At 44.3% G+C, this 27,545-nt stretch overlaps 1 protein-coding gene across 5 annotated transcripts in view; it reads left to right on the top strand.

The window, feature by feature from the left end:
- The window catches only part of UBE2F (ubiquitin conjugating enzyme E2 F (putative)), a 497,889-nt gene that overhangs the window by 307,345 nt on the left and 162,999 nt on the right, over nt 1–27,545 (top strand). For all 5 annotated transcript variants that reach the window (XM_073633595.1, XM_073633593.1, XM_073633591.1 and 2 more), the window contains exon 7: nt 8,946–9,003. In XM_073633595.1, coding sequence (XP_073489696.1) covers nt 8,946–9,003 — 58 coding nt within the window. The remainder of the gene's footprint in view (nt 1–8,945; nt 9,004–27,545) is intronic.

Genomic DNA, 27,545 nt, shown 5'->3' with positions numbered 1-27,545 from the left:
GTAACCTTGGCCAGATCTGTGCCTTGCCACAATTCTATCTCTGAACTCTTCAGGCAGCTCCTTTGACCTCATGATTGTCAATTTCTCTGACATGCACTGTGAGCTGTAAGGTCTTATATAGACACCTGTGTGGCTTTCCTAAACAAGTCCAATCAGTATAATCAAACACAGCTGGATTTACATGAAGGTGTAGAACCATCTCAAGGATGATCAGAAGAAATGGACAGCACCTGAGTTAAATATATGAGTGTCACAGCAAAGGGTCTGAATACATAGGACCATGTGATATTTCAGTTTTCTTTTTTAATGAATCTTCAAAAATGTCAATAATTCTGTGTTTTTCTGTCAATATGGGGTGCTGTGTGTACATTAATGAGGAAAAAAATGAACTTAAATGATTTTAGCAAATGGCTGCAATATAACAAAGAGTGAAAAACGTAAGGGGGTCTGCATACTTTCTGTCCCCACTGTAGTTGTTATTGGCAATCGCCACCATTATTCAGAGCATTGAAAATCACTATAAAGACAATGGAAAACTTTAAGTTAAATAAAAAGGACAGGTGATCGGCATTAATGTGAATTATAAGTAGTAACAGACTCCACCTCGTATAAATAAGAGAAATAAAACATGGAACCAAATTTATATAAATAATTTCCATAAGATATACAGTATCTCACAAAAGAGAGTACACCCCTCACATTTTTGTAAATATTTTATTATATCTTTTCATGTGACAACACTGAAGAAATTACACTTTGCTACAATGTAAAGTAGTGAGTGTACAGCTTAAATAACAGTGTACATTTGCTGTCCCCTCAAAATATCAACACACAGCCATTAATGTCTAAACAGCTGGCAGCAAAAGTGAGTACACTCCTAGTGAGTTGGGCCCAAAGTGTCAATATTTTGTGTGGCCACCATTATTTTCCAGCACCGCCTTAAACCTCTTGGGCATGGAATTCACCAGAGCTTCACAGGTTGCCACTGGAGTCCTCTTCCACTCCTCCATGACGACATCACGAAGCTGGTGGATGTTAGAGACCTTGCGCTCCTCCACCTTCCGTTTGAGGATGCCCCACAGATGCTCAATAGTGTTTAGGTCTGGGGACATGCTTGGGCAGTCCATCACCTTTACCCTCAGCTTTTTTAGGAAGGCAGTGGTCATCTTGGAGGTATGTTTGGGGTTGTTGTCATGTTGGAATACTGCCCTGTGGCTCAGTCTCCGAAGGGAGGGGATCATGCTCTGCTTCATGCCACAGTACATGTTGGCATTCATGGTTCCCTCAATGAACTGTAGCTCCCCAGTGCCGGCAGCAATCAGACCATGACACTCCCACCACCATGCTTGACTGTAGGCAAGACACACTTTTCTTTGTACTCCTCACCTGGTTGCTGCCACACACGCTTGACACCATCTGAACCAAATAAGTTTATCTTGGTCTCATCAGACCACAGGACATGGTTCCAGTAATCCATGTCCTTAGTCTGCTTGTCTTCAGCGAACTGTTTGCGGACTTTCTTGTGCATCATCTTTAGAAGAGGCTTCCTTCTGGGACGACAGCCATGCAGACCAATTTGATGCAGTGTGCATCGTATGGTCTGAGCACTGACAGGCTGACCCCCACCCCTTCAACCTCTGCAGCAATGCTGGAAGCACTGCTACGTCTATTTCCCAAAGACAACCTCTGAATATGATGCTGAGCATGTGCACTCAACTTCTTTGGTCGACACCATGGCGAAGCCTGTTCTGAGTGGAAACTGTCCTGTTAAACCGCTGTATGGTCTTGGCCACTGTGCTGCAGCTCAGTTTCAGGGTCTTGGCAATCTTCTTATAGCCTATCTTGGAGGTGTGTTTGGGGTCATTATCATGTTGGAATACTGCCGTGCTGCTCAGTCTCTGAAGGGATGGGATCATGCTCTGCTTCAGTACAGTACATGTTGGCATTCATGATCCCTCAATGAACTGTAGCTCCCCAGTGCCGGCAGCACTCATGCAGCCCAAGACCATGACACTTCCACCACCATGCTTGACTATGGGCAAGACACACTAGTCTTTGTACTCCTCACCTGGTTGCTGCCACACATGCTTGACATCATCTGAACCAAATAAGTTTATCTTGGTCTTATTAGACCACAGGACATGGTTCCAGTAATTCATGTCCTTTAGTCTTATTGTCCTCAGCAAACTGCAGGCTTTCTTGTGCAACATCTTTAGAAGAGGCTTCCTTTTGGGATGAGAGTCATGCAGACCAATTTGATGCAGTGTGCGGCGTATGGTCGGAGCACTGACAGCCTGATCCCCCACCCCTTCAACCTCTGCAGCAATGCTGGCAGCACTCGTACATCTATTTCCCAAAAACAACCTCTGTATTTAACGCTGAGTACATGCACTCAACTTCTTTGGTTGACCATGGCGAGGCCTGTTCTGAGTGGAACCTGTCCGGTTAAACCGCTGTATTGTCTTGGCCACCGTGCTGCAGTTCAGTTTCAGGGTCTTGGCAATCTTCTTATAGCCTAGGCCATCTTTATGTAGAGCAACAATTCTTTTTTTCAGATCCTCAGAGAGTACTTTGCCATGAGATGCCATGTTTTTTTGTTAAGTGACCAGTATGAGAGTGAGAGCGATAACACCAAATTTAACACACCTGCTCCCCATTCACACCTGAGATCTTGTAACACTAACGAGTCACATGACAACAGGGAGGAAAAATGGCTAATTGGGCCCAATTTGGACATTTTCACTTAGGGGCGTATTCATTTTTGTTGCCAGCGGTTTAGACATTAATGGCTGTGTTCAGTTATATTGAAGGGACAGCAAATTTACAAGCTGTACACTCATGTAAAGGTATCATAAAATTTTACAAAAATGTGATGGTGAACCTATATATAGAGAGATACCATATATAGGCGCCACAAAAGAGCGGTATATGACCTAAAATTTTATAGGAGAAATATAACTCCCAATAAAGGGGGGGGGGGGTTGGGGAAGGAAAAAGTATAAAAAAAAGTTAATATGTATACAATGCACGTAGGTACGATTTGTAGGAATTTACCCAAGCTCTACCGCAATAAAAAGATGATGGGATGTGTGTCAGTGCTCTGGCTATCCCGTCCAACATGAATCCATGCAAATAAAAGCCGGTACACAATTTGCACGGAAGCAGTTACATCTTTGAAATGCTAACGTGTTACGGCCTAAGCCTTCCTCATATAATATGCTATGCTATGTATGCTATGAGGAAGGCTTAGGCTGAAATACCTCAGCATTTCAAAGCTGTTGTGACTGTTTCAGTGAAAAATAAAATTTCAAAGAAGGAGCGATCGTGTGCCAGATTTTTATTACTACATGGATAGAAAAAAAAAATGCCTAAAAAAATTCAACTGGTATCTATAAAGCAATTAATGTCTTTGTTCACATTGAGACCCAATGGTGCGGCTGATTTCGTCTCATAGATCCATTGGGTCTCAAATTTGGACACCTGCCTCAATTTATTGGAACTCCTCCAATGTAGGTCTATGGTTTATCCACCATATTGTCAAAAGTATTGGGACATCTGCCTTTACACTCACGTGAACTTTAATGGCATCCCAGTCTTAGTCCGTAGGGTTCAATATTGTGTTGGCCCACCCTTTGCAGCTATAACAGCTTCAACTCTTCTGAGAAGGCAGTCCGCAAGGTTTAGGAGTGTGTCTATGGGAATGTTTGACCATTCTTCCAGAAGCACATTTGTTAGGTCTGGCACTGATGTTGGACAAGAAGGCCTGGCTCGCAGTCCCCACTCTAATTCATCCCAAAGGTGTTCTATCGGATTGAGGTTAGGACTGTGCAGGCCAGTCAAGTTCCTCCACCCCAAACTTGCTCATCCATGTCTTTATGAACCTTGCTTTGTGCACTGATGAGCAGTCATGTTGGAACAGGAAGGGGCCATCCCCAAACTCTTTCCACAAAGTTGGAAGCATGAAATTGTCCAAAATGTCTTGGTATGCGGACGCTTAAAGAGTTCCCTTCACTGGAACTAAGGGGCAACCCCTAAAAAACAACCCAACACCATAATCCCCCCTCCACCTAATGATTTGGACCAGTGCACAAAGCATGGTCTGACATGGATAAGCGAGTTTGGGGTGGGGGAACTCCAATACCACATAAATGGCAGGACCCAAGGTTTCCCAGCAGAACATTGCCCAAAGCATCACACTGCCTCTGCTAACTTGCCTTCTTATACCACATCCTGGTGCCATCTCTTCCCCAGGTAAGTGATGTACACGCACCTGGTCATCCACATGATGTAAAAGAAAATATGATTCATCAGACCAAGCCAGCATCTTCCATTGCTTCGTAGTCTAGTTCTGGCATTCATGTGACCATTGTAGAAGCTTTTGGTTGTGGACGTGGGTCACCATGGGCTTCACAGCCCCATACACAACAAACTGCGATACCCTTCTTTTTTTTGCTTTCGCCACATCAACTTCATGGACAACATGTTCTCTTGCTGCCTATTATATCCCACCAATTTTCAGATGCCATTGTAGCGAGATATTCCCTTTACCCGTCAGTGGTCATAATGTTATGGCTGATCTGTGTGTATATATGTGTGTGTGTATATATATATATATATATATATATATATATATATATATATATATATATATATATATATATACATATATATATATATATACATATAATTTTTTTTACTATTAACCACTTAAGCCCCGGACCATTTCGCTGGCCAAAGACCAGAGCACTTTTTGTGATTCGGCACTGCATCGCTTTAACTGACAATTGCGCGGTCGTGCGACGTGGCTCCCAAACAAAATTGACGTCCTTTTTTTCCCACAAATAGAGCTTTCTTTTGGTGGTATTTGATCGCCTCTGCGTTTTTTATTTTTTGCGCTATTAACAAAAATAGAGCAACAATTTTGAAAAAAATGCATTATTTTTTACTTTTTGCTATAATATCCCCAAAAAATATATAAAAAAACATTTTTTTTCCTCAGTTTAGGCCGATACGTATTCTTCTACATATTTTTGGTGAAAAAAAAGCAATAAGCGTTTATTGTGCAAAAGTTATAGCGTCTACAAAATAGGGGTTAGTTTATGGCATTTTTATTAATAATTTTTTTTTTTTTTTACTAGTAATGGCGGCGATCTGCGATTTTTATCGTGACTGCGACATTATGGCGGAAACATCGGACAATTTTGACACATTTTTGGGACCATTGTCATTTTTACAGCGATCAGTGCTATAAAATTGCACTGATTACTGTAAAAATTACACTGGCAGTGAAGGGGTTAACCACTAGGGGGCTAGGGAGGGGTTAAGTGTGTCCTGGGGAGTGTTTCTAACTGTTAGATCTGTTAGATCATAGCTCCCGATCGCAGGGAGCTATGATCAGTGACAGTGTCACTAGGCAGAAAGAGGAGATGCTTGTTTACATTAGCATCTCCTTGTTCTTCAGCTCCGTGAGATGATCGCGGGTATCCCCGCGGCGATCAAGTCCAAGGGACCTGTGACCCGACTCACAGAGCTCCTGGCAGAATTCAAAGGGACGTACCTGTATGCCCATTTGCCCAGCCGTGCCATTCTGCCGACATAAATGTACATGCGGCGGTCGGCAAGTGGTTAATATATAGATATAGGTGGCCCATTCATTTCAGTGGGCTGCCTTATACGTAGAAAGGCAGAGAAAGAAGTCCCTGTCCATTTTTTAAATCATGCTATGCGGTTTGATGCGCAGGTCTCCTAAGTTTCCTGCTTAGTGTGGTCAGTTTTTAATAGTAAAGCAGAGGGACTGGCAGAAACACCAGGTATTTCACAGAAATGAAGCAATACAAAGAGAAGAGGATACTATTTCATGCACGTACAGGTGTTCTAATTCCTCTCTCCTCTCTCCTCTGTCCAAAAATGTCCTTTTAGTTATAGTTGAATTGCTTCTGTTACATGTTCAGCTGTATGTTCATAGAGGTACATTAATTTGGGATACTGCAATCCTAATTTTAAAATATATATTACGCATTAGTCATGTTCTGTGAGTTCCTTGATTAGCTCCCTTGTAACAGGTAACACCACCACTTTTCATGAAGAGTCTTGAGGTAACTGAAGCATGGAATGTCACCAACACCACTTAAAATATGCAAAAACTTCCTCATGTACATTTTGTCTTTGTCTAGATGAGTTATTCTGTTTTGCTTTTAAATTGTGTGTGCGCGTGAGAGAAACACATACTGTATACAGCATATAGCTTGAATAAAAGCCACGTTAAAGCTGGGTATAGATGGGTAGAATTGTGAATATAAATTCTTGGGAAAAGGTTTATGGAAGTTTATTTTATTTTTTTCCAATCATTAGTGGGTCAAATCAACATTCGTTATCCACTGCTAAAGAAAACCTGGTGCCCGCAGACACGGTTATGAACCCTTAGGGGTCTATTATAGACAGACCAAAACATTGAGTATAAAAAGGTATAAATTTATTTTGATATAACAATAGTGGACATATAGAAATCAATACATAAAAACAGTATCTGATACTCAAATAGTACAATTGTATTAGCTGACCACTGTCCAAGTGCGGGATGGACTACTGATGATCAATACAGATGTAAAACACCTTACATGTTATCGACTAAAAGTCCTTCTTCAGAGGTTAATTTGGTTCAGATGGGTGCAGATTTGCTATAACAAAAGAAAATGTGCAAGTAGTACAATATTAGTATACAATAATTGAAATAGATATTATAACAGTTGCAAGATATATAAAGGAATCTCTATCATCTATATTCAGCCATGTATATGGACTACTTGCATAGTAAAATAGTCCACATGGGACAGGTCTGAGGAATAGTAGATGGTCATTCCAATCACGGACAGCACACGAGAGCCCCTCCAGGACAAAGCGAGCTCAGAGACACAAAAGGCAACCAATGCTTCGTTATCCACTGCAGACACAAGAGAGATCGTAAGAAGAGGTTGGAAAATGTTGCTAGAATGAACACCTTTTTAACAGTGTATGTGGTTTTCGTTCAGTAAAGTCCAATAGTTCCAAGATCAAATGTTAAAAGCAAATGAAATCTTTCAAAAAAGGAATGTTCTGGGAGTTTTCGTACAAATTTTCTTAAGACTTTTGCTAAGAATTTTTGTTTGAAATTCTATCCATCTATGGCCAGCTTTAGTGTGTGACGGGGTCCCAATGCAGGAACACAGCTGCATTATTGTCATATAACAGCACCTGAACAAGAATGTTCATTGCAGGATCACCAGGTATTTTTAGATGAAAGCGTCTCATTTAAAATTTTAAAAACAAAAACGTTATCTTCATTAACATGTTAAAGCTTATTGTTAAAGGAGAAGTCCAGCCAAAGCTCGTTTAGCTGGGCTTCTCCTATGGATCACAGGAGTGCTATCTGTTTTGCACTCTTGTGACCCGTTTCCAGCAGAGTGTGGACTGAAGTCCGCTCTCTGCTGACATCAGGGATTTCAGTCCAGGCACCGCAGCATCGAGACAAAGTCTGCCTGGACTGACGCTTGTCTCAGTCTCTCAGCGAGCCGCTGAGATGGCCCGCTCCACCCCCTCCACAGCTCAGTGCTCCAGTGATTGCGGAGGGCGATGAGCAAAGAGCTGTGATTGATAGTCTACAGCTCTCTGCTCACCGAGCTGTGAAAACCGAGCGATCGGCTAAGTTCGATCACTAGGTTTTCAATGCGGAGGCGCCGGGTGACGGATGCTGCATCCACCTAGGTAAGTACGAATCTGCAAAAAAAAAGTAACCCATACTTCTCTTTTATTTATGTTTACATCATCTGAGATGTTTATAGGGCTCATCCACAATTGTTAAATACGCAAAGTAAATGTAATCAATAATAAAGTGGTATTAAACCTAAAACCAAAAATGTAATATATTGCAGCTTATCAGTTATTAGATATGGAGTCTGCACTTTTTTTAGGCTTTTTTCCCTTTGCTTTCACCTGATGATCTGGCCAATAATACACCTTAAGAGCCCTTACTTCAAAAACGCCCTAAAATGCTTAGTGCTATTACCGCGTTTTTACAACGTTTTTGGGGTGCTAGCGGTAAAATTACCACAATGTTGCGGGCGTTTTAACAGCGTTTTTCAAACATTATTGAAGCATGGGCGTCAAAGAACAACCCCACCTTCCTACATGTAGAGGCTCTCTTTTCTGCTTGCATGTTTACCTTTTGTGAGATCATGTGACTTTTCTACAGCTCAGGGCGGATTATAGGCGCTATTCAGGTGTTTTTACAGCACTTTCAATTCATTTAAATTGAGAGGGGCGATTTTGAAGCGGCCAAATGCTGCTCCAAAGATGCTGCTTGCAGGACTTTTCTCAACGCCCCGCCAGCGCAACGCCTCGGTGTGAAAGCACTCGGGCTGTCACATAGGGATTGCAGGCGAGGCTTCTTTCAGGCACTTTTTTTAACGCTAAAGCCCCTAAAAAGTGTGAAAAGGGTCTCAGTATTAGAGTGCCTCCACTCTGTATGAAGTAACACGGGGCAGAGCAAGCAGCAGAATTTTTGGTCTGGAAAGAGGGACGTGTTGGACGAACTAGCAGGTTTAGATACACTACCAAAAAAAATTAAAGCCAAACTTCAGCTCACACTGCAGGTACAGCAACCGTTTTTTGTTTTGTTTTTTTCTAATTTATAAAAAAGGTTTTATGTGAATAAATAAAAGCGTACCATTCTAAGCACCCCTGTCAGCGGTAAATGGTTTGTCTCAACACTCCTAACTGATAGATTTATAGGCAAGCTTTTTCTGTTAGAAAACTACTGGCCAGATCATCAGGTGAAAATAGAGCCTAAAAAAGAAAACTAATGCAGCCATCACTTCTAAGAATTGGTAATCGGCAATATAATAAATGCCACTTTAAGACTAAGGAATTGAGTACTAAAATACAAATATCTTGTTTTATCTTAAATACAGTCTGTTGAGAGAGCACTCCATAGATGGAACTGGCTGGGCCCCAACTAGAACTTTAAAGGTAGGCAAAATGTTTTTGATTTATCTATAGTCATATGTATATTTGCTTAAAACAATATATATACTATAACTGTGAAACTCCAGCTTTGTTTAAAGCGAAACCCATGACCGTTTGGTAACAATTGATATTCTTTAATAAAAGAACATACATTCCATATTAATAATTGGAGGCTTGCATTTTGTTGAATGCCAAAGCAATGACTTCCTTATTGGAAACTCTCTCCCTCTCCTTGGTCTCAAAAACAATATGTCATTTTCTTTAAAATATGTACTTTTCCAGCCTTGATTGTATGTCTTGGCTCAACTAAAGAGGAAGCCTGACAGAAGCTTTACAGTGCTGCCAATGAGGGAGAAAGGAGAAAATGTCAGACACTATATTTGTAAGTTTAACTCTTTTGTGTCTCCATGGCAGCAGAGTTTGTCCTGTGTCATTCCTGTTTTCCTATCTTTTTAGCAATAGTAAATCTTAAAGCCATCAGCTGATTTGCCTCTAGTGGCTTTTATTTTAGGCACAGTGCTGAGAATACAGAGCAACTCATGTGCAGAGCAGGGTTAAACAGTGCATTACTGGATTTTAAACTGTATGGGCACTTATTTTTAATGTTTTCCATAGCTATTCGTGCAAAAGGGGCCAGCCTAAAGTGATCTGTCAGGACTTTATTTTCTGACTAAAGTTCCACTTTAAAGGAGAAGTACAGCCAAAGATTGGCGGTGTTTGATCTTTGTTCTCAGTGTTAGAGCTGGCGGGGGACAGATGCTGCATACACACAATGCTTCCGGAAAGTATTCACAGCGCTTCACTTTTTCCACATTTTTTTATGTTACAGCCTTATTCCAAAATGGATTAAATTCATTATTTCCCTCAAAATTCTACAAACAATACCCCATAATGACAATGTAAAAGAAGTTAGTTTGAAATCTATGCATAGTTATTAAACATAAGTCACTCAGCCAGTCCAGGTTCTGCAAAGATCCTGGCTTTTTAAGTCAGGATCCACCCAGATTCCTGGGCCAGATTCCTTCCACCCCCTCCACAACCTGGTGCTTTAGGGAGCACTGGAGGAGCAGAGCGGATGGGAAAACTGAGCAATCAGCGATGTTTGATCGCTCAGTTTTCACTGCAGAGCCAGCGGGAGACAGATGCAGATTCAGATTGATGCTACATCCACCTAGGTGAGTATAAATGTCTGTTTTAAAGGCCATAATCCTCTCTTAAAGCAGTAGTAAAATCCACTTTTTCATCTGTACATACAGGTAAGACTATAAGGCTTACCTGTAGGTACAGTGAATACCTCCTTAACGTACACAGTTTAGGAGATGTTCACATTTGTAGCTGTAAATGCGCACTGCGCTCAATGTATGGCGCACTCGAGTGCCGTTCATTCTGAGCACTGTGACGCAATTGTGACTCCCGCATGAATGCGTGGGAGTGACGTCAGAGCACGCGGGCCCTGAAGGAAGACCAGGTGAGGATGGAAGCCCTGTCAGTGGTGACAGCGCATTGCTGGAGGGATCCACTCTGCAAGTAAATCTGTCATAATGTGCAAGTATGCACTGCATACTAGCACATTAAGACACAAACCTGCAAGGGGGACACTTTTTTTTTTTTTTTAAGAACATTTAGTACTGATTTAAAAATGAGACGGTTGTCTTACACCCAAGACCAATATTCCACCTCAAAATAAATAGTCCTAATTTTGTTCCCTGCTCCGAGCATTCAAAACAAATCTCTCTTTATTGCCTGGACAGAGAGCATTTAGAGTCTACATCAAAGCAACAGCTTTGATCAGACAGAAGGATTCCCTATTTGTCCTGTCCTCAGGACCTTGAAAGGGACACCCTGCTTCCACGTTTAGCATCGCTAGATGGACAAGAAATTTGATCCCTAGAGCTTGCACTCTAAGGCTACTTTCATACTGAGGCGTTTAACAGGCACTTTTGCGCTACAAATAGCGCCTGAAAAGCGCCTGTAAACTGCCTTTTCTGCAGCCCCAGTGTGAAAGCCGAGTGCTCTCACACTGGAGTGGTGCGCTTGCAGGACAGGAAAAAAAGTCTTGCAAACAGCATCTTTTGGGCAGTGCAGGAGCGCTGTATTTAGCGCTCCTAAACTGCCCCTGCCATTGAAATCAATGGCCAGTGCTGCCAGAGCACCTGCAAAGCGCTTTGGCAGCAGCGCTTTTAACCCTTTTTCGCCCGATAGCGGGGGTGAAAATCGCTGCTAAAACGACGGTAAAGCACTGTTAAAATTGGCGGAGCTTTACCGCAAACCTGGCCAGTGTCTCAGTGTGAAAGTGCCCTTAAGGACAAATCTCCTCTTGCATTTTTGTGCCCATTCCACCAGATTAATCATAGTTTCTTGGGCATTCCCACACCAGGGTTCTGTAGCCCAGCTGTGTAAGGCAGCGACCTGGTCCTCTGTTCACGCCTTTTCAAAGTTCTACCAGTTGTACAGTATCTCACAAAAGTGAGTACACACCTTGCATTTTTGTAAATATTTTATTATATCTTTTCATGTGACAACACTAAAGAAATGACACTTTGCTACAATGTAAAGTAGTAAGTGTACAGCTTCTATGACAGTATAAATTTGGTGTCCCCTCAAAATAACTCAACACACAGCCATTCATGTCTAAACCGCTAGCAACAAAAATGAGTACACCCCTAAGTGAAAATTGCCAAATTCGACGCAAAGTGTCAATATTTTGTGTGGCCACCAATTATTTTCCAGCACTGCCTTAACCCTCTTGGGCATGGAGTTCATCGGAGTAGTTGGTACTGGAGTCCTCTTCTACTACTCCATGATGACATCACGGAGCTGGTGGATGTTAGAGACCTTGCGCTCCTCCACCTTCCATTTGAGGATGCCCCACAGATGCTCAATAGTGTTTAGGTCTGGAGACCTGCTTGGGCAGTCCATCACCTTTACCCTCAGCTTTTTTAGGAAGGCACTGGTCATCTTGGAGGTATGTTTGGGGTTGTTGTCATGTTGGAATACTGCCCTGTGGCTCAGTCTCCGAAGGGGATCATGCTCTGCTTCATGTCACAGTACATGTTGGCATTCATGGTTCCCTCAATGAACTGTAGCTCCCCAGTGCCGGCAGCAATCAGACCATGACACTCCCACCACCATGCTTGACCACCATGCTTGACTGTAGGCAAGACACACTTTTCTTTGTACTCCTCACCTGGTTGCCACCACACACGCTTGACACCATCTGAACCAAATAAGTTTATCTTAGTCTCATCAGACCACAGGACATGGTTCCAGTAATCCATGTCCTTAGTCTGCTTGCCTTCAGCAAACTGTTTGCGGACTTTCTTGTGCATCATCTTTAGAAGAGGCTTCCTTCTGGGACGACAGCCATGCAGACCAATTTGATGCAGTGTGCATCGTATGGTCTGAGCACTGACTACGTCTATTTCCCAAAGACAACCTCTGAATATGATGCTGAGCATGTGCACTCAACTTCTTTGGTCGACACCATGGCAAAGCCTGTTCTAAGTGGAAACTGTCCTGTTAAACCGCTGTATGGTCTTGGCCACTGTGCTGCAGCTCGGTTTCAGGGTCTTGGCAATCTTCTTATAGCCTAGGCCATCTTTATACACTGTTATACAAGCTGGGCACTCACTACTTTACATTGTAGCAAAGTGTAATTTCTTCAGTGTTGTCACATGAAAAGATATAATAAAATCAAAATAAAAAAATGTGAGGGGTCTACTCACTTTTGTGAGATACTGTATGCATGATACTGCATTGCTTGCTACAAAACTGAGGACTCACAGAAGAGGGGGGGGGGGTACCCAGTGGGCATGTCCATGAAAGCTTTGCCAGTGTCCAATCACCTGAATGTACAAGCCCATAACCCAGGGTCTGTGAATACTTTGCCAGTGTCCATTACTCTACTCTAAGATATGAAATATACAGGTATGTCAAAATTCCTCTTTTTTTTTTTTTTTTTTCCTTACCGTCATGCTGATCTTGTTTGATAAAGGATAACTTCACCTTTCATATGTTACACTCATATTCAGGGTGTAGAATGTAACCTGTTACGAACAGACCCGGTGGAGCACCATGGTAATTTATTCTCTTTCTGTCAGTGATCGGAATGTACCTGGGTACACTGGCAGATCTGCTGGAGACCTACATGGCAATGCTTTCCAGACTCCAAAAAAAAAAATGCACATTTGTTTATCTGCAAATAAAATGTGCATTTATTCTTTTTTCTTTAAAAGTGAACTGTTCCTTAAAGCAACTCTGTTGCTAAAATAAAATATCAATATGCAAAACAATTCTTCGTGCAAAAATGAAACTAAAATACTTCTCTGATTGCCTGTGCATCTGATCATTGTAAGGAAGAGAAACCACTGCCTAAAGAACTTCAGAGAATGTCAGATTCTTGGTTCCCCATCGTAGGCTTCCCTCATCCTGGACAGCAGTTTCTTGTCTGCTGTCTACAAGTCTATGAAAAATGAGCTCAAATAAACGAAAAAGAATGTTATAGATATAGAGTTGGTGGGGCTGCCCATTACCCGAAGAGTGATCCTCCACAATGAGTCACTCTTCCCGGGTGAGTGTGCCACAAAAGGGTAATACTCACTTCCGTCACCTGAAGGGCGATCCTCCAATTAGGTCACTTTTCCCAAATGGAGGGTGAGGGATTTGTTACAAGCGAGTGTTATAAAAGTGTTCTCCGTGACTTATTTGCAAAATGTGTTAATTGGTGCTCCTTTATTGTGTAATGTTACCCACGTGATTCATTTCTAATCTCAAAATAGATAAACAAATAAATGTACAAAATAATGGTAATGATCTTATCCAGGCAATATATACTATCTGATTTCATCATAAATGTTTAATTCCTAGTCATATGTGATAACCTTATGGCACATGTAAATAAGGACTATTTATATGTGAAGGAATAAAACAATCATAAAAAGTAAATAAAATTAATAATAAAAATAAAATAAAAAAATTGTGATGCAGGTCCAGTGAAAAAGTTCAATGAAAAACAGGATGCGGAACAATTGGAATTATATTCAAATTATAAAGTTCAATCATAAGTGTTGCAGATAAATAACAAAATTTCAAGTGACTTTTGTACTTTGCCAAGATGGCTCATGCCTAGAATTGGCCACAGGTGTGTAGTAGATGAAGTGACATCAGTGCTCCCCTTCAGTTCCCCACTCAGCAGAACCCTGCAGGAAGGAGGAATAAGGAACAGTGGGGGTTCTTTTAGTTAAAGCCGTGGGCGTGTCATCCATGGGTGCAAGGTGTTCACTGCACATGGGCTCCCGAGGGGAGGGGTTGGGGCATTGTAACCCACCCTGCACCAATGGGTGATTGTCCCTTGACAGTCAGGGATGATGGGTGTGACGGGGGACAGCTGCAAGCACCAATCTCCCTGTGTGGAATTTCAGCTCACGGCCTGTTTATCTCCTCTCCCCATGGCTGTCTGTCTTTTTAAATGCCATACACGGAGATTGGTGTCTTCCTCCACCCCCGGTGTCTTCCTCCGCCCCACCCCCTCCCCCGTAGCCAGTTTCCCTCTTCTCTTCCGCCCGCTAGGGGGGGAATCTGTCAGGATGGAGAGCAGGGGAAGGGGCCGATAAATATGTAATTTACCGTCTCCTTCCATGTCTGAATTGGCTACCGATCACTCCTGTGTCCTGTGATAACTGAAAAGAGTAACCTGTGATTGCTCTGCTTCAGTTTATGAATGAAAGGGAGCCGCTATCTCCTGTTCATTCATTTGCAATGCTGAGAAGGGACCTGGGGATACTTTGTCCTCAGCCCCCTTCTCTGTCTCAGAGGGGAGATGTCAAGGGTCTGTTTAGACCCCTCATATCTCACCAAAGCCCACCAACAGGGCTGATATGAAAAAAAAAAATTCAATAAATTTTACAAAATTAAATTGTAAAAAAATAACATAAAATTAACCGCTCTCCGACCACCTCACGCAGATATACTGCGGCAGAAGTGCACGTACAGGCAGAATCACGTACCTGTACGTTTCCCTTTAAGAGGCGGGTTGCAGGCGCGCGCCCGCCGGGAGCTCCATGAGCGTGGTCGCGGGTCCCGTGGACTCGATGTCCGCGGGGGTACCTGCGATTGTCTCACGGAGAGGAAGAACAGGGAAATGCTGATGTAAACAAGCATTTCCCCGTTCTGCCCAGTGACCAGTGTCGTGTCACACACAGCCCCCCCCCACAGTTAGAATCACTCCCTAGGACACACTTAACCCCTACAGCGCCACCTAGTGGTTAACCCCTTCACTGCCAGTCACATTTACACAGTAAACAATGCTTTTTTAATTGCACTGATCTCTGTATAAATGTGAATGGTCCCAAAATCACGCCAGAAGTGTCCGATCTGTCCGCCATAATGTCGCAGTCATAATAAAAATCGCTGATCGCCGGTATTACTAATAAAATAAAAATTAATAAAAATGCCATAAAACTATCCACTATTTTGTAAACGCTATAACTTTTGCGCAAACCAATCAAACGCTTATTGCTATTTTTTTTTTTTTTTTAAATATGTAGAAGAATATGAATTGGCCTAAACTGAGGGGAAAAAATTTTTTTTTATATATTTTGGGGGATATTTATTATAGCAAAAAGTAAAAAATAATGCTTTTTTTTCAGAATTGTCGCTATTTTTTGTTCATAGCGCAAAAAATAAAAACTGCAGAGGTGATCAAATATCACCAAAAGAAAGCTCTATTTGTGGGAAAAAAAGGACGTCAATTTTGTTTGGGAGCCACGTTCTCCTGCACATACTACCCACTGCTGTATACTCCGCACTGTACATTTCCTATTTAACCACTTAAGGACCGAGCCTCTTTTTGACACACTTTTTTTTTTTTTTTTTTTTTACCTCTTTTTGTTGTTTACAAGTTAAAATCAGTTGTGTTTTTTTTTTTTTTGCGAGAAAATTACTTACCCCCAAACATATTTTTTTTCAGACACCCTAGAGAATAAAATGGCGGTCATTGCAATACTTTCTCGCATCGTATTTGCGCAAGAGCAAGTTTTTTGGAAAAATACACTTTTTTGGCTTAAAAAAAAGACAACAGTAAAGTTAGCCTAATTTTTTTTACATTGTGAAAGATAATGTTACGCTGAGTATATTGATACCTAACATGTCATGCTTCAAAATTGCCCCCGCTCGTGGAATGACGACAAACTTTGACCCTTATTATTTATTTATTTTAGGTACTTATATAGCGCCGTCAATTTACGCAGCGCTTTACATATACATTGTACATTCACATCAGTCCCTACCCTCAAGGAGCTTACAATCTAAGGTTCCTAACTTGCATTCATACATACTAGGGACGATTTAGAGAGGATCCGATTAACCTACCAGCATGTCTTTGGAGTGTGGGAGGAAACCGGAGTACCCGGAGGAAACCCACGCAGGCACAGGGAGAACATGCAAACTCCAGGCAGGTAGTGTCGTGGTTGGGATTCGAACCAGCGACCCTTCTTACTGCTAGGCGAGAGTGCTACCCACTACACCACTGTGCCGCCCTGTGCTGCACTGTAATCTCCATAAACAATGTTTAAAAATGTCTACAGGTTACAGTTTTGAGTTACAGAGGAGGTCTAGTGCTAGAATTATTGCTAATGATCGCGGCAATACCTCACGTGAGGTTTGAACACCGTTTTCATATGTGGGCGCGACTTGCATATCTTCTTTATTTTACTTTTTATTTTTACACTTTAAAAAAAAAAAAAAAGAAATTGGGTCACTTTTATTCCTATTACATGGAATGTAAACATCCCTTGTAATAGAAAAAAAGCATGATAGGACCTCTTAAATGTGAGATCTGGGGTCGCAAAGACCTCAGATCTCACATTTACACTTAAATGCAATTAAAAAAAAAAAAAGTCCCCTTTAAGACCATTGGGTGGAAGTGACGGGTGACGGTTGATGTCACTTCCGTCATCCAATGTTATGGAGTCGAGTGGGGGCCATCTTTCCCTCACTCTGCTCCAGGCCTGTCAGCGGAGAGGACGCTATTGTCTGCCATAACAACGGGTATTTAGCGTCAAAGTACCGACGTACAGCTAAAGTGATTTGCAGCAAGTTGTTAAAATTACCACATTCTGCACTCTGTAAATCACCCCAGACTCTTTTAAACCACACCCCCTTTAAGCCGCACCCAATATTTAGGTGAAATTTAAGCCACACCCACAATTTGCCACAGTTTTTCTGCGTGCGCCACATTTTTTTTATCGATGCCTAGGGCCCACTTTTTATCTTGCACACGGGCCCACTGATTTCATGTTACACCCCCGGTTGAAGCATTATCTTTTCAGACCTTTATCTGCATGGACCCATAGATGCAGTGACAATTCAGCCAATCACATCCATAATTAAGGCAATTATTTTTTGTGATAATGTTCCTGAATTAATAGGCTGTAAAGTCTGTGCTGTTCCCTCTACACATTTTCCTTGCAAAAAAAAAATTGATTTTAAAAATTAAAAACGTAGAACTCCTTGGAAGAACACGCTCACCATTCAGAAATGAACAAAGGCAAGGTTTTCATGACCCACACTTGCTGTGCATAATATTACCTATTTTATTCTGCACATGCATTGCTATTAATGTGAGAGCTCTTGCTTACCTACCAAGACATTTACCAGAGCCCGAGATACGTGTGTTGTACCACCAATTGCTTTATAATGGTTAACTTACAATGTACAACAATTTGTAGAGAATTGAGACGTTGCTTCCCTGCTCATACTTCCCATACATACTTGAAAACGTACTAATTCTTACTGTTATATTGAAAAAAAATTGTTAACTATGAAAATTGTGACTTAACTCTGTCTTCATGTCCACAAACAGTATGATTCATCTTGCTTTGGAATTTAAGAAATTACTTTTATTGTCTTAAGACTTTATTGCCATAGCTTGAGTATTTCCTGCCTAAATTTTATTTAAACCATTAAAAAATTTTTTAAAGCATTTTCACATGGCTGTTCTGTTTATCCCCCCCCACTGCCTCCTGCCAGTAGTATATTCTTTTATTCTTACATTTTTTTGTTGCTGGAAAAGCCTCAGACTTTAAAAAAAAAAAACAATTGTAGTGTTCTGAGATGAACTTCAATGACTTTGCCTGAATCCATGCGATCGTTTCCCCTGAAAGCTTTAGCTATAAAATGTGGTTGTTTTAATATGGAACTTTTGCCCCCTTTTATTCCTGTTTGTAATACTGCCAACAGATCTTCTGTACTCTCATTACACAGCCTGGGAATATATTAAGCATTTCAATAAAAATACATCCAAAAATGATGTATGCAATTACTATTCCAGCCATTTTGTAACAGATTTGTCATTAAAATATCCTTTAGTTGAAACCAAATATTTTTCGGTAACCATCCAAAAATACAAATTTTGCTTCCATGCAACCATGGCAGTAGTGTTCTGTTTACAGTTTGAGTTTCTTAATCCTGATTCCCCTGCTCTTGTATTTGACTTACTGCTTGTCCCAGAAGTTGGCACAGAGCTCGAGGTCAACTTACAGGGATTCTGTTTCTGGAATTAGCATCCCCTGCATGTCCTTCGGTTTACTGCTCTGGGTGTTTCATACTTGAAGTGCCTCCACATCTAATGGGATGCTAGTGGTGCAAATTTTATTCTCACAGTGATAAGCGCACAATTATTCTGGCAAAACCACCTAAATTACCCATTTCAGTATGTAGACGAGATATTGTATATGGCTGACTTGGAGGAGTCCGTTTTTTTTTTTGTTTTTTTGTTTTTTTTTACAAAGCGTTTAGTTTAAAAGCAGAAATGTTAGATGTGGATAATACCGGAATCATTCAACATGGAATGGACACAATATTATTATTGTTCATGTTATTCTTTCATACTCCTAATTATATCAGTCAATTTTGCCATGTTTTCAAAGCCAAGAAAGGACTCGCTTGTGTTATTGCATTTAAAGGATAAGTTCACCTTTATAGAAAAACTAATACTGTATAAGTTTTTACAGGTAAAAAAAAGGGTTTTTTTTTCCACAGGAGCCTGCAGAGCATTGCACCTGTGATCAGTGGATCATGGTTGCAGTTTTAGACCTCTACACACACTGCCTACAGCTTTTTGTTGGTACCTCTGTATGGGCTGGCAGTTTCAGAGCCGTAGGTAGTGTAAATGGACGAGGAGCGCACTGATCAACACGCTCACAGTCCATTGAAAATATAAGTCTGCCGCGGTGGAAGACATGACTTGTAGTTTACTCATTCACGCATCACTTTGAATACATAACAAGGATGTGGGGATGGGGCCTTGCACAGCCACGCCAATTTTAAATGTGACAGCAGCTGATGGGGAGAGGAACTCCTGCTTGCTGTCACAGGAAGGTGGTCTAAGGGGGAAAAAGGGGTCTGCGTGAACATATTACATGTTACATCCTAAATTTGGGTGTAACATGTTCAAAAGGTGAACCTATCCTTTAATTATTTATAGTATCGTCTTAGTTATGTGAAGAATTGGCACATATAGTACTTTTGTCAAGTCTTTCTACTGAGAAAGTTTGACACTTTGAATACACAAAGCCAAAAGCCAATTGAAATGAATGGCAGTGCTGCCGGAGTGCCTGAAAAGCGATTCGGCAGCACAGCACTATTAACCCTTCGGCCGCTAGCAGGGGTTAAAAGAGCCCTGCTAGGGGCCGAATAGCGCCGCTATAACAGAGGTAGAGCCCCGCTAAAACTAGCGGCGCTTTACCGCTAACGTTTGCACCGCCCCAGTGTGAAAGGGGTCTAAAGAGGACTATAGTTACTGAGTCTGGTGTGTCATTTCACATACTGAAAAATCGTCCAATCAATGTTGGATCTCAGTTTGTAGGAATAAAGTATGAAACAAGTTTTTCATTATTGAGAAAATATTTTTAATAATCCTAGAAGATACATTACTTTGAATATTTTTTTTTATTGCTGCCTTTTTTCATATCAAGTCATTCTAATATATGTTGCTTATATGTGTGTGTTGTGTTTCTTTTTTTTTTTGTTTTTTTTTTGTTTTTTTTTACTGAAAATATTTTGATTCAAAGGGAAATATAGGTGGTAAACCAATGCCTTGTTTCACCCCAACAGATGGTTATACAGGATTTATGCTTAATGCTTATACTTTGGCGAGAGCCTTCGCTTCTGTTGTGCAAAGGCGCTGCCAAGATTGATGGAGATGAGGGATATGGAGCTTGAAATCAGTTTGAAGAAGAGTTATCTTGACAGTACAATCAAAGGAATACATTGAAAATGCAGAACTCTATCCATGTGCACGTCAAATGCTACAATTTTCCTTTCCAGCAGTAAAATTAAAAGTAGGATTCAGTCATGTTTAAAGTAGTCCTCTAATGATGACATAGGAAACACCCTACCAAGCTAAGACTTCAGGTTTTAACATAGACTTAGTTTTACCACTCTGGAAAAAGACCCTGTTCACAGTAATCTGGTGTCAGAAAATTTAGTGTGCTGCTGGATTTGAACTGCAGTGGGACAATCCTGATCCACTCCTGGGCACTACACTATTTGTCATACTGGCAATGTAATCTTCCTGTAGCTCTCTGTCCTCCTATTTTATAGCTTACTCATTCCTTCTGCTGCTGTTTCTTGGCTTTCTTCCTCTGGTTTCTACTAGGCCAGTGGTTTCTAACCTTTCTTTTACTTGGGTACCCTTTGGCAGCCCCTTTGCGTAAATAGTGGTAGAACAGAGCCAAATGGTTGGCATGGCCAAATTGCACTAGTACTGGGAGTGCCTTAACCTCCCTGGCGGTATGATTATTTCAGATTTTTGCATTTCAAAGCGGTACAATTATTTTGCATAGAAATTTGGTGTTTTATATTGTAGGCCTGTAATTCTTAGCAATAACACACTTAAATCTGTCCACCAAGAGTCTAGTAGATATCCCGGGTATGATGAAGTTTGAAACACAAAATCATAAATTATAATATAATAAATAAATATAAATAATTATAAAAAATAATAATATAATAATAATAAAGTAAATTTCCCCACGATTTACTATCGCTCAATTCTGCAAGTGTTCTAATTTACTATCGCTGTTTTCTAGCTGGTCTAAAACCACTTTTGACGTAAAGGGATGCTTTTTGGTTGCTATGAATAATCTCCAGTTTCCAGGCAGAAAGAACAGTATATAACATATAAAACTGCATGCAGGGCACTGGACAAAGCACTGGGGACAAAAGGGATGTGAAATGATTTCATACAGTAATGTAATCTGTAAGATTACAGTGTACTGTATGTGTTATGAATTTTCACTTTTTTGAATTTGCCGCCAGGCTCCGCCCCGTGCGGCGCTCACAGGGAACAGAGCCCGGCACAGAGGGGCTTCGGGAGGAGGACAGAGCCCGCGGACACATCGGGAGGACATTGTAGGATCCTGGGGACAACGTAAGTATACCGCACCAGGATCCTGAGATTTAATCCCGGGTGTGGCTCTGGGTTACCGCTAATGGTGCTGAAATTTAACCCGGGAAAACACTCAGGGAGCCTACAGCGGAGTTCCACCCAAAAGTGGAACTTCCGCTTTAAGCACTCCTCGCCACTTTTTTTACATGTAATTTTTTTTTGGGGGGGGGAGTGGGTGATTGGTTTTGAGTCGGACTTCCTGTCCCACTTCCTGCTTCCACCTACGGGCCGCCTAGGCAACTCCTCCTCTCCCCCTAGTCGGCCCCTCCCTCTCGGCAATCTTCTGGGACACGTGACAGGTCCCAGAAGATCGCCTGTCCACTGGGAGAGCGCAGCGCAACTCGCTCATGCACAGTGCGCGCCTGGCCTTGAAGCCGCAAGCTGTCACGGCTGGGTCCCCACAGTTTCAATGGAGATGAGGGGGAGAGGAGCAAGGCTCCGTGTGGCCGCATCGCTGGACCGTGGAACAGGTAAGTGTCTGTTTATTAAAAGTCAGCAGCTAAAATTTTTGATTAGCATTGGTGTCAATAGGGTGAACAAGGGAGCTATGGTTAAGCACCACTAACGGTGCAAAATGCATCAGTCATCTGCATCTGTAACCTGTGCCTCTGTTGGTGTATGGATCACGATATATGAATAAAGGTGTTAAATTGGAGTGCGTCTGTCCATTTTCCTTTCTTCTATCAATTGCATTTGCTGAGCCGACACCCTTCATCTCCCTAGTGAACAAGGATGGTGTGAATGTGGGATCATCACCTGGAGCGGTAATCTCTTTGGATAGGGTGAAGAAGGGAGGTGACAGGCTGAGTTGGGGTATTGGGTCCTTTTTGGGATGTGACCTGTGATGCTGGATTCCCTGGAAATGGGGCACTTCTAAATATTTGAGTTTGCTGTGGTTTGAAGTGAGAATGCAGATAGAGCAAGGTTACAGTCTGGTGGCACATCTGTAAATTTATTGAAGGGGATAAATGTTTAAGAGCAGGTCTCATCTGATGGAGGCACCTTAATCTAATGGCTTCCAGTGCGACCCGAAGGAGAGGTTGACCAGGCCAAAACTGGGTGCGGCTCAGTACTCGGGTCTGTCCTACTCTGCTTCCTGATTGCTTCAAATTGCAGAAGCCAGGGTCTGCTCTTAAGAGAGGCACATGTCATATATCAGTTCTGGTAGTGATTGAGGTTCCGACAGCCAAAACTCTAGAATGAGGGTCAGAAAATACAGCCACTGGATTACTCCACATACTGTACCTGTCACACAAACTTGATCCTTTGATTTCTTCAAGCAAGCCACTGGCATGCCAGATATTGTAGATTCGGGTAGAACCTCCAGTTCAGCTGTAACGACCCAGTGTGCTAACGGGCAAACTGCTGGTTTGTCACGATGTCTCTCTTTCAGGCCTGTAATCTGCAGATGGTGGTGGTGTGCAATGCCATGATGGACAGCTGTGGTAGCTGGCAAAAGTGTTGCCGAAGGTGAAATGAGTAGATTCAATCTGCCCCCCACCCTTTATGTCCCATCTCCTCCTCCTGAACCTTCTTTGTGTTGTCTGAGGGGGTAAATGCTCAAGTGTTTAGAGGTTTCCCCATAGTGTGGGGTCAGGGTCAATAAGGTTTGGAGCACCTACTCTTATAAGACCCAGGTGTATGACAGGTAGTGAGGCCAAGCAGTTCACAGGAGTTGGGTCACTGCTGGAGGCTATTGTGAAATCTGTGCTTTTCGGGCATCTGACCCTTTATGACATCCCTGTCTGGCCACAGAAGGAGCTATAGCTTATTACCAGCATTTTCTCTGTTTACTTTATAGCTGCAGTGGCACCATCTTTAAGAGCTTCTGCCCTGTGAGGAAATGGAAACACTGGATGGAGGGAAGGGGCAGTCCTGCAGTACTTGCTTGGGACGTTTAGGTCTAAAGTCGGCTATAGATGGATCGAAATTTGGCCGGTTCAGCAGGGACCAGCTGAATTTCGATCCATCTGTAGCTATTCCTGTTTAGTAGAATTTGGGGTAATGACAATCAGCTGAAGCACTGATCCTTGTATTTTGACAGCAGAGGAGTCTGTGCTGTCTGAATACAGTAGCACAGCGGAGAGGATTCCTCTAACGCTTGTGTGGATAGGGAAATCTGTTGAGGTTTTTTTTTCTTTTTCAGTCTGGCTGATCAGAAAAAAAAAGATTTATGTTTGCCCAGCTTAAGCTCTCGACCGGAAAGATGTGGAAGCAACGTCTCAGCCTTTCAGTTTACCAAAACGCTTTTCAGTACATTATCCCTTTGAGGAGAAGCTTATTTGGCCAGCCTTTTACACCTGTGGAAGATCCTCCAGTTTCCAATTTAACCAGAGCTACAGTGATTCCTGTGGAGGTTTCATCTTCCTTTAAAAATTCATGTACTTCAGGGGTGTCAAACTCAAATTCATCGGGCGCCACATCAGCAATATGGTTGTCCTCAAGGGGCCAGTTGTATATCTAAGACTATGCAGCTACTCTTTATCATATTAAATAATTGCCTCTGAATTTAATTATAACTTTTTTAATTTAAGTAATAATAAGCTCAGAGTTCAAGAGTGCACTAGAGAGTGCAGGGTTCAGGGTTGCGCTGTGGACAGAGCGCAGGGTTCAGGGTTGCGCTGTGGACAGAGCGCAGGGTTCAGGGTTGCGCTGTGGACAGAGCGCAGGGTTCAGGGTTGCGCTGTGGACAGAGCGCAGGGTTCAGGGTTGCGCTGTGGACAGAGCGCAGGGTTCAGGGTTGCGCTGTGGACAGAGCGCAGGGTTCAGGGTTGCGCTGTGGACAGAGCGCAGGGTTCAGGGTTGCGCTGTGGACAGAGCGCAGGGTTCAGGGTTGCGCTGTGGACAGAGCGCAGGGTTCAGGGTTGCGCTGTGGACAGAGCGCAGGGTTGCGCTGTGGACAGAGCGCAGGGTTCAGGGTTGCGCTGTGGACAGAGCGCAGGGTTCAGGGTTGCGCTGTGGACAGAGCGCAGGGTTCAGGGTTGCGCTGTGGACAGAGCGCAGGGTTCAGGGTTGCGCTGTGGACAGAGCGCAGGGTTTAGGGTTGCGCTGTGGACAGAGCGCAGGGTTTAGGGTTGCGCTGTGGACAGAGCGCAGGGTTTAGGGTTGCGCTGTGGACAGAGCGCAGGGTTTAGGGTTGCGCTGTGGACAGAGCGCAGGGTTTAGGGTTGCGCTGTGGACAGAGCGCAGGGTTTAGGGTTGCGCTGTGGACAGAGCGCAGGGTTTAGGGTTGCGCTGTGGACAGAGCGCAGGGTTTAGGGTTGCGCTGTGGACAGAGCGCAGGGTTTAGGGTTGCGCTGTGGACAGAGCGCAGGGTTTAGGGTTGCGCTGTGGACAGAGCGCAGGGTTTAGGGTTGCGCTGTGGACAGAGCGCAGGGTTTAGGGTTGCGCTGTGGACAGAGCGCAGGGTTTAGGGTTGCGCTGTGGACAGAGCGCAGGGTTTAGGGTTGCGCTGTGGACAGAGCGCAGGGTTTAGGGTTGCGCTGTGGACAAAGCGCAGGGTTCAGGGTTGCGCTGCGGACAGGGTGCAGGGTTGCGCTGGGGACAGAGCTCAGGGTTTAGGGTTTCGCTGAGGACAGAGCGCAGGGTTTAGGGTTGCGCTGTGGACAGAGGTCAGGGTTTAGGGTTGAGCTATGGACAGAGCGCAGGGTTTAGGGTTGCGCTGCGGACAGAGCGCAGGGTTTAGGGTTGCGCTGTGGACAGAGCGCAGGGTTCAGGGTTGCGCTGCAGACAGGGTGCAGGGTTGCGCTGGGGACAGAGCTCAGGGTTTAGGGTTTCGCTGAGGACAGAGCACAGGGTTTAGGGTTGCGCTGTGGACAGAGGTCAGGGTTTAGGGTTGAGCTATGGACAGAGGTCAGGGTTTAGGGTTGAGCTGCGGACAGAGCGCAGGGTTCAGGGTTGCGCTGCATACGGAGCGCAGGGTTGCGCTGCAGACAGAGTGCAGGGTTGCGCTGTGGACAGAGCAGAGCACAGGGTTGCGCTGTGGACAGCGTGCAGGGTTGCGCTGTGGACAGAGCGCAGGGTTTAGGGTTGCGCTGCGGACAGAGCGCAGGGTTGCGCTGGGGACAGAGCTCAGGGTTTAGGGTTTCGCTGAGGACAGAGCGCAGGGTTTAGGGTTGCGCTGTGGACAGAGGTCAGGGTTTAGGGTTGAGCTATGGACAGAGGTCAGGGTTTAGGGTTGAGCTGCGGACAGAGCGCAGGGTTCAGGGTTGCGCTGCATACGGAGCGCAGGGTTGCGCTGCAGACAGAGTGCAGGGTTGCGCTGTGGACAGAGCAGAGCACAGGGTTCAGGGTTGCGCTGTGGACAGCGTGCAGGGTTGCGCTGTGGACAGAGCGCAGGGTTTAGGGTTGCGCTGCGGACAGAGCGCAGGGTTGCGCTGGGGACAGAGCTCAGGGTTTAGGGTTTCGCTGAGGACAGAGCGCAGGGTTTAGGGTTGCGCTGTGGACAGAGGTCAGGGTTTAGGGTTGAGCTATGGACAGAGGTCAGGGTTTAGGGTTGAGCTGCGGACAGAGCGCAGGGTTCAGGGTTGCGCTGCATACGGAGCGCAGGGTTGCGCTGCAGACAGAGTGCAGGGTTGCGCTGTGGACAGAGAAGAGCACAGGGTTCAGGGTTGCGCTGTGGACAGCGTGCAGGGTTGCGCTGTGGACAGAGCGCAGGGTTTAGGGTTGCGCTGGGGACAGAGCGCAGGGTTGCGCTGGGGACAGAGCTCAGGGTTTAGGGTTTCGCTGAGGACAGAGCGCAGGGTTTAGGGTTGCGCTGTGGACAGAGGTCACGGTTTAGGGTTGAGCTATGGACAGAGGTCAGGGTTTAGGGTTGAGCTGCGGACAGAGCGCAGGGTTCAGGGTTGCGCTGCATACGGAGCGCAGGGTTGCGCTGCAGACAGAGTGCAGGGTTGCGCTGTGGACAGAGCAGAGCACAGGGTTCAGGGTTGCGCTGTGGACAGCGTGCAGGGTTGCGCTGTGGACAGAGCGCACAGTTCAGGGTTGCGCTGTGGACAGAGTGCAGGGTTCAGGGTTGCGCTGTGGACAGAGTGCAGGGTTCAGGGTTGCGCTGCAGACAGAGCACAGGGTTCAGGGTTGCGCTGGGGACAGAGCGCAGGGTTTAGGGTTGCGCTGGGGACAGAGCGCAGGGTTTAGGGTTGCGCTGGCTACAGAGCGCAGGGTTTAGGGTTGCGCTGGGGACAGAGCGCAGGGTTTAGGGTTGCGCTGTGGACAGAGCGCAGGGTTTAGGGTTGAGCTATGGACAGCTCAGGGTTTAGGGTTGAGCTGTGGACAGAGCGCAGGGTTTAGGGTTGCGCTGCGGACAGAGTGCAGGGTTGCGCTGTGGACAGAGCAGAGCGCAGGGTTCAGGGTTGCGCTGTGGACAGAGCGCAGGGTTCAGGGTTGCGCTGTGGACAGAGCGCAGGGTTCAGGGTTGCGCTGTGGACAGAGCGCAGGGTTCAGGGTTGCGCTGTGGACAGAGCGCAGGGTTCAGGGTTGCGCTGTGGACAGAGCGCAGGGTTCAGGGTTGCGCTGTGGACAGAGCGCAGGGTTCAGGGTTGCACTGTGGACAGAGCTCACGGTTCAGGGTTGCGCTGTGGACAGAGTGCACAGTTCAGATTTACGCTGTGGACAGAGCGCACGGTTCAGATTTACGCTGGGGACAGAGAGCAGGGGTTCAGGGTTGCGCTGGGGGACAGAGCGCAGGGTTGCTCTGGGGACAGAGCGCAGGGTTCAGGGGTGTGCTACACACAGAGATCAGAGTTCATGAGTTGCACTACATGCAGGGTTCCGGGGGTGTGCTACACACAGTGCAGAGTTCAGGAGTTGCGCTACGTACAGAGTGCAGGGTTCAAATGTGCCCTCTGTACAGAGTGCAGGATTCATGGGTGGGGGGAATACAGCTCACCCCACCAACACCCCTTTACCGCCAGATCCTGTGTTCCTGTGTTTACAGGTGATGGCAGGAAGAACAGGTGAGAGCCATAAGGTGCGGGCCACATGACGAGGCTCGGCGGGCCAGATTCAGCCCGCGGGCCTCGTGTTTGACACCTGTGATGTACTTGTTTGCCTGATCAATATGCATCCAGCTGTAGCGTCCATCACTGGTGTCACAAAC

Source organism: Aquarana catesbeiana, linkage group LG06 (assembly GCF_042186555.1).
Source record: "Aquarana catesbeiana isolate 2022-GZ linkage group LG06, ASM4218655v1, whole genome shotgun sequence".
Lineage (NCBI taxonomy): Eukaryota > Metazoa > Chordata > Amphibia > Anura > Ranidae > Aquarana > Aquarana catesbeiana.
The sequence above is the reverse complement of the archived record's forward strand: the minus strand, read 5'-3'. Positions and strand labels throughout refer to the sequence as shown.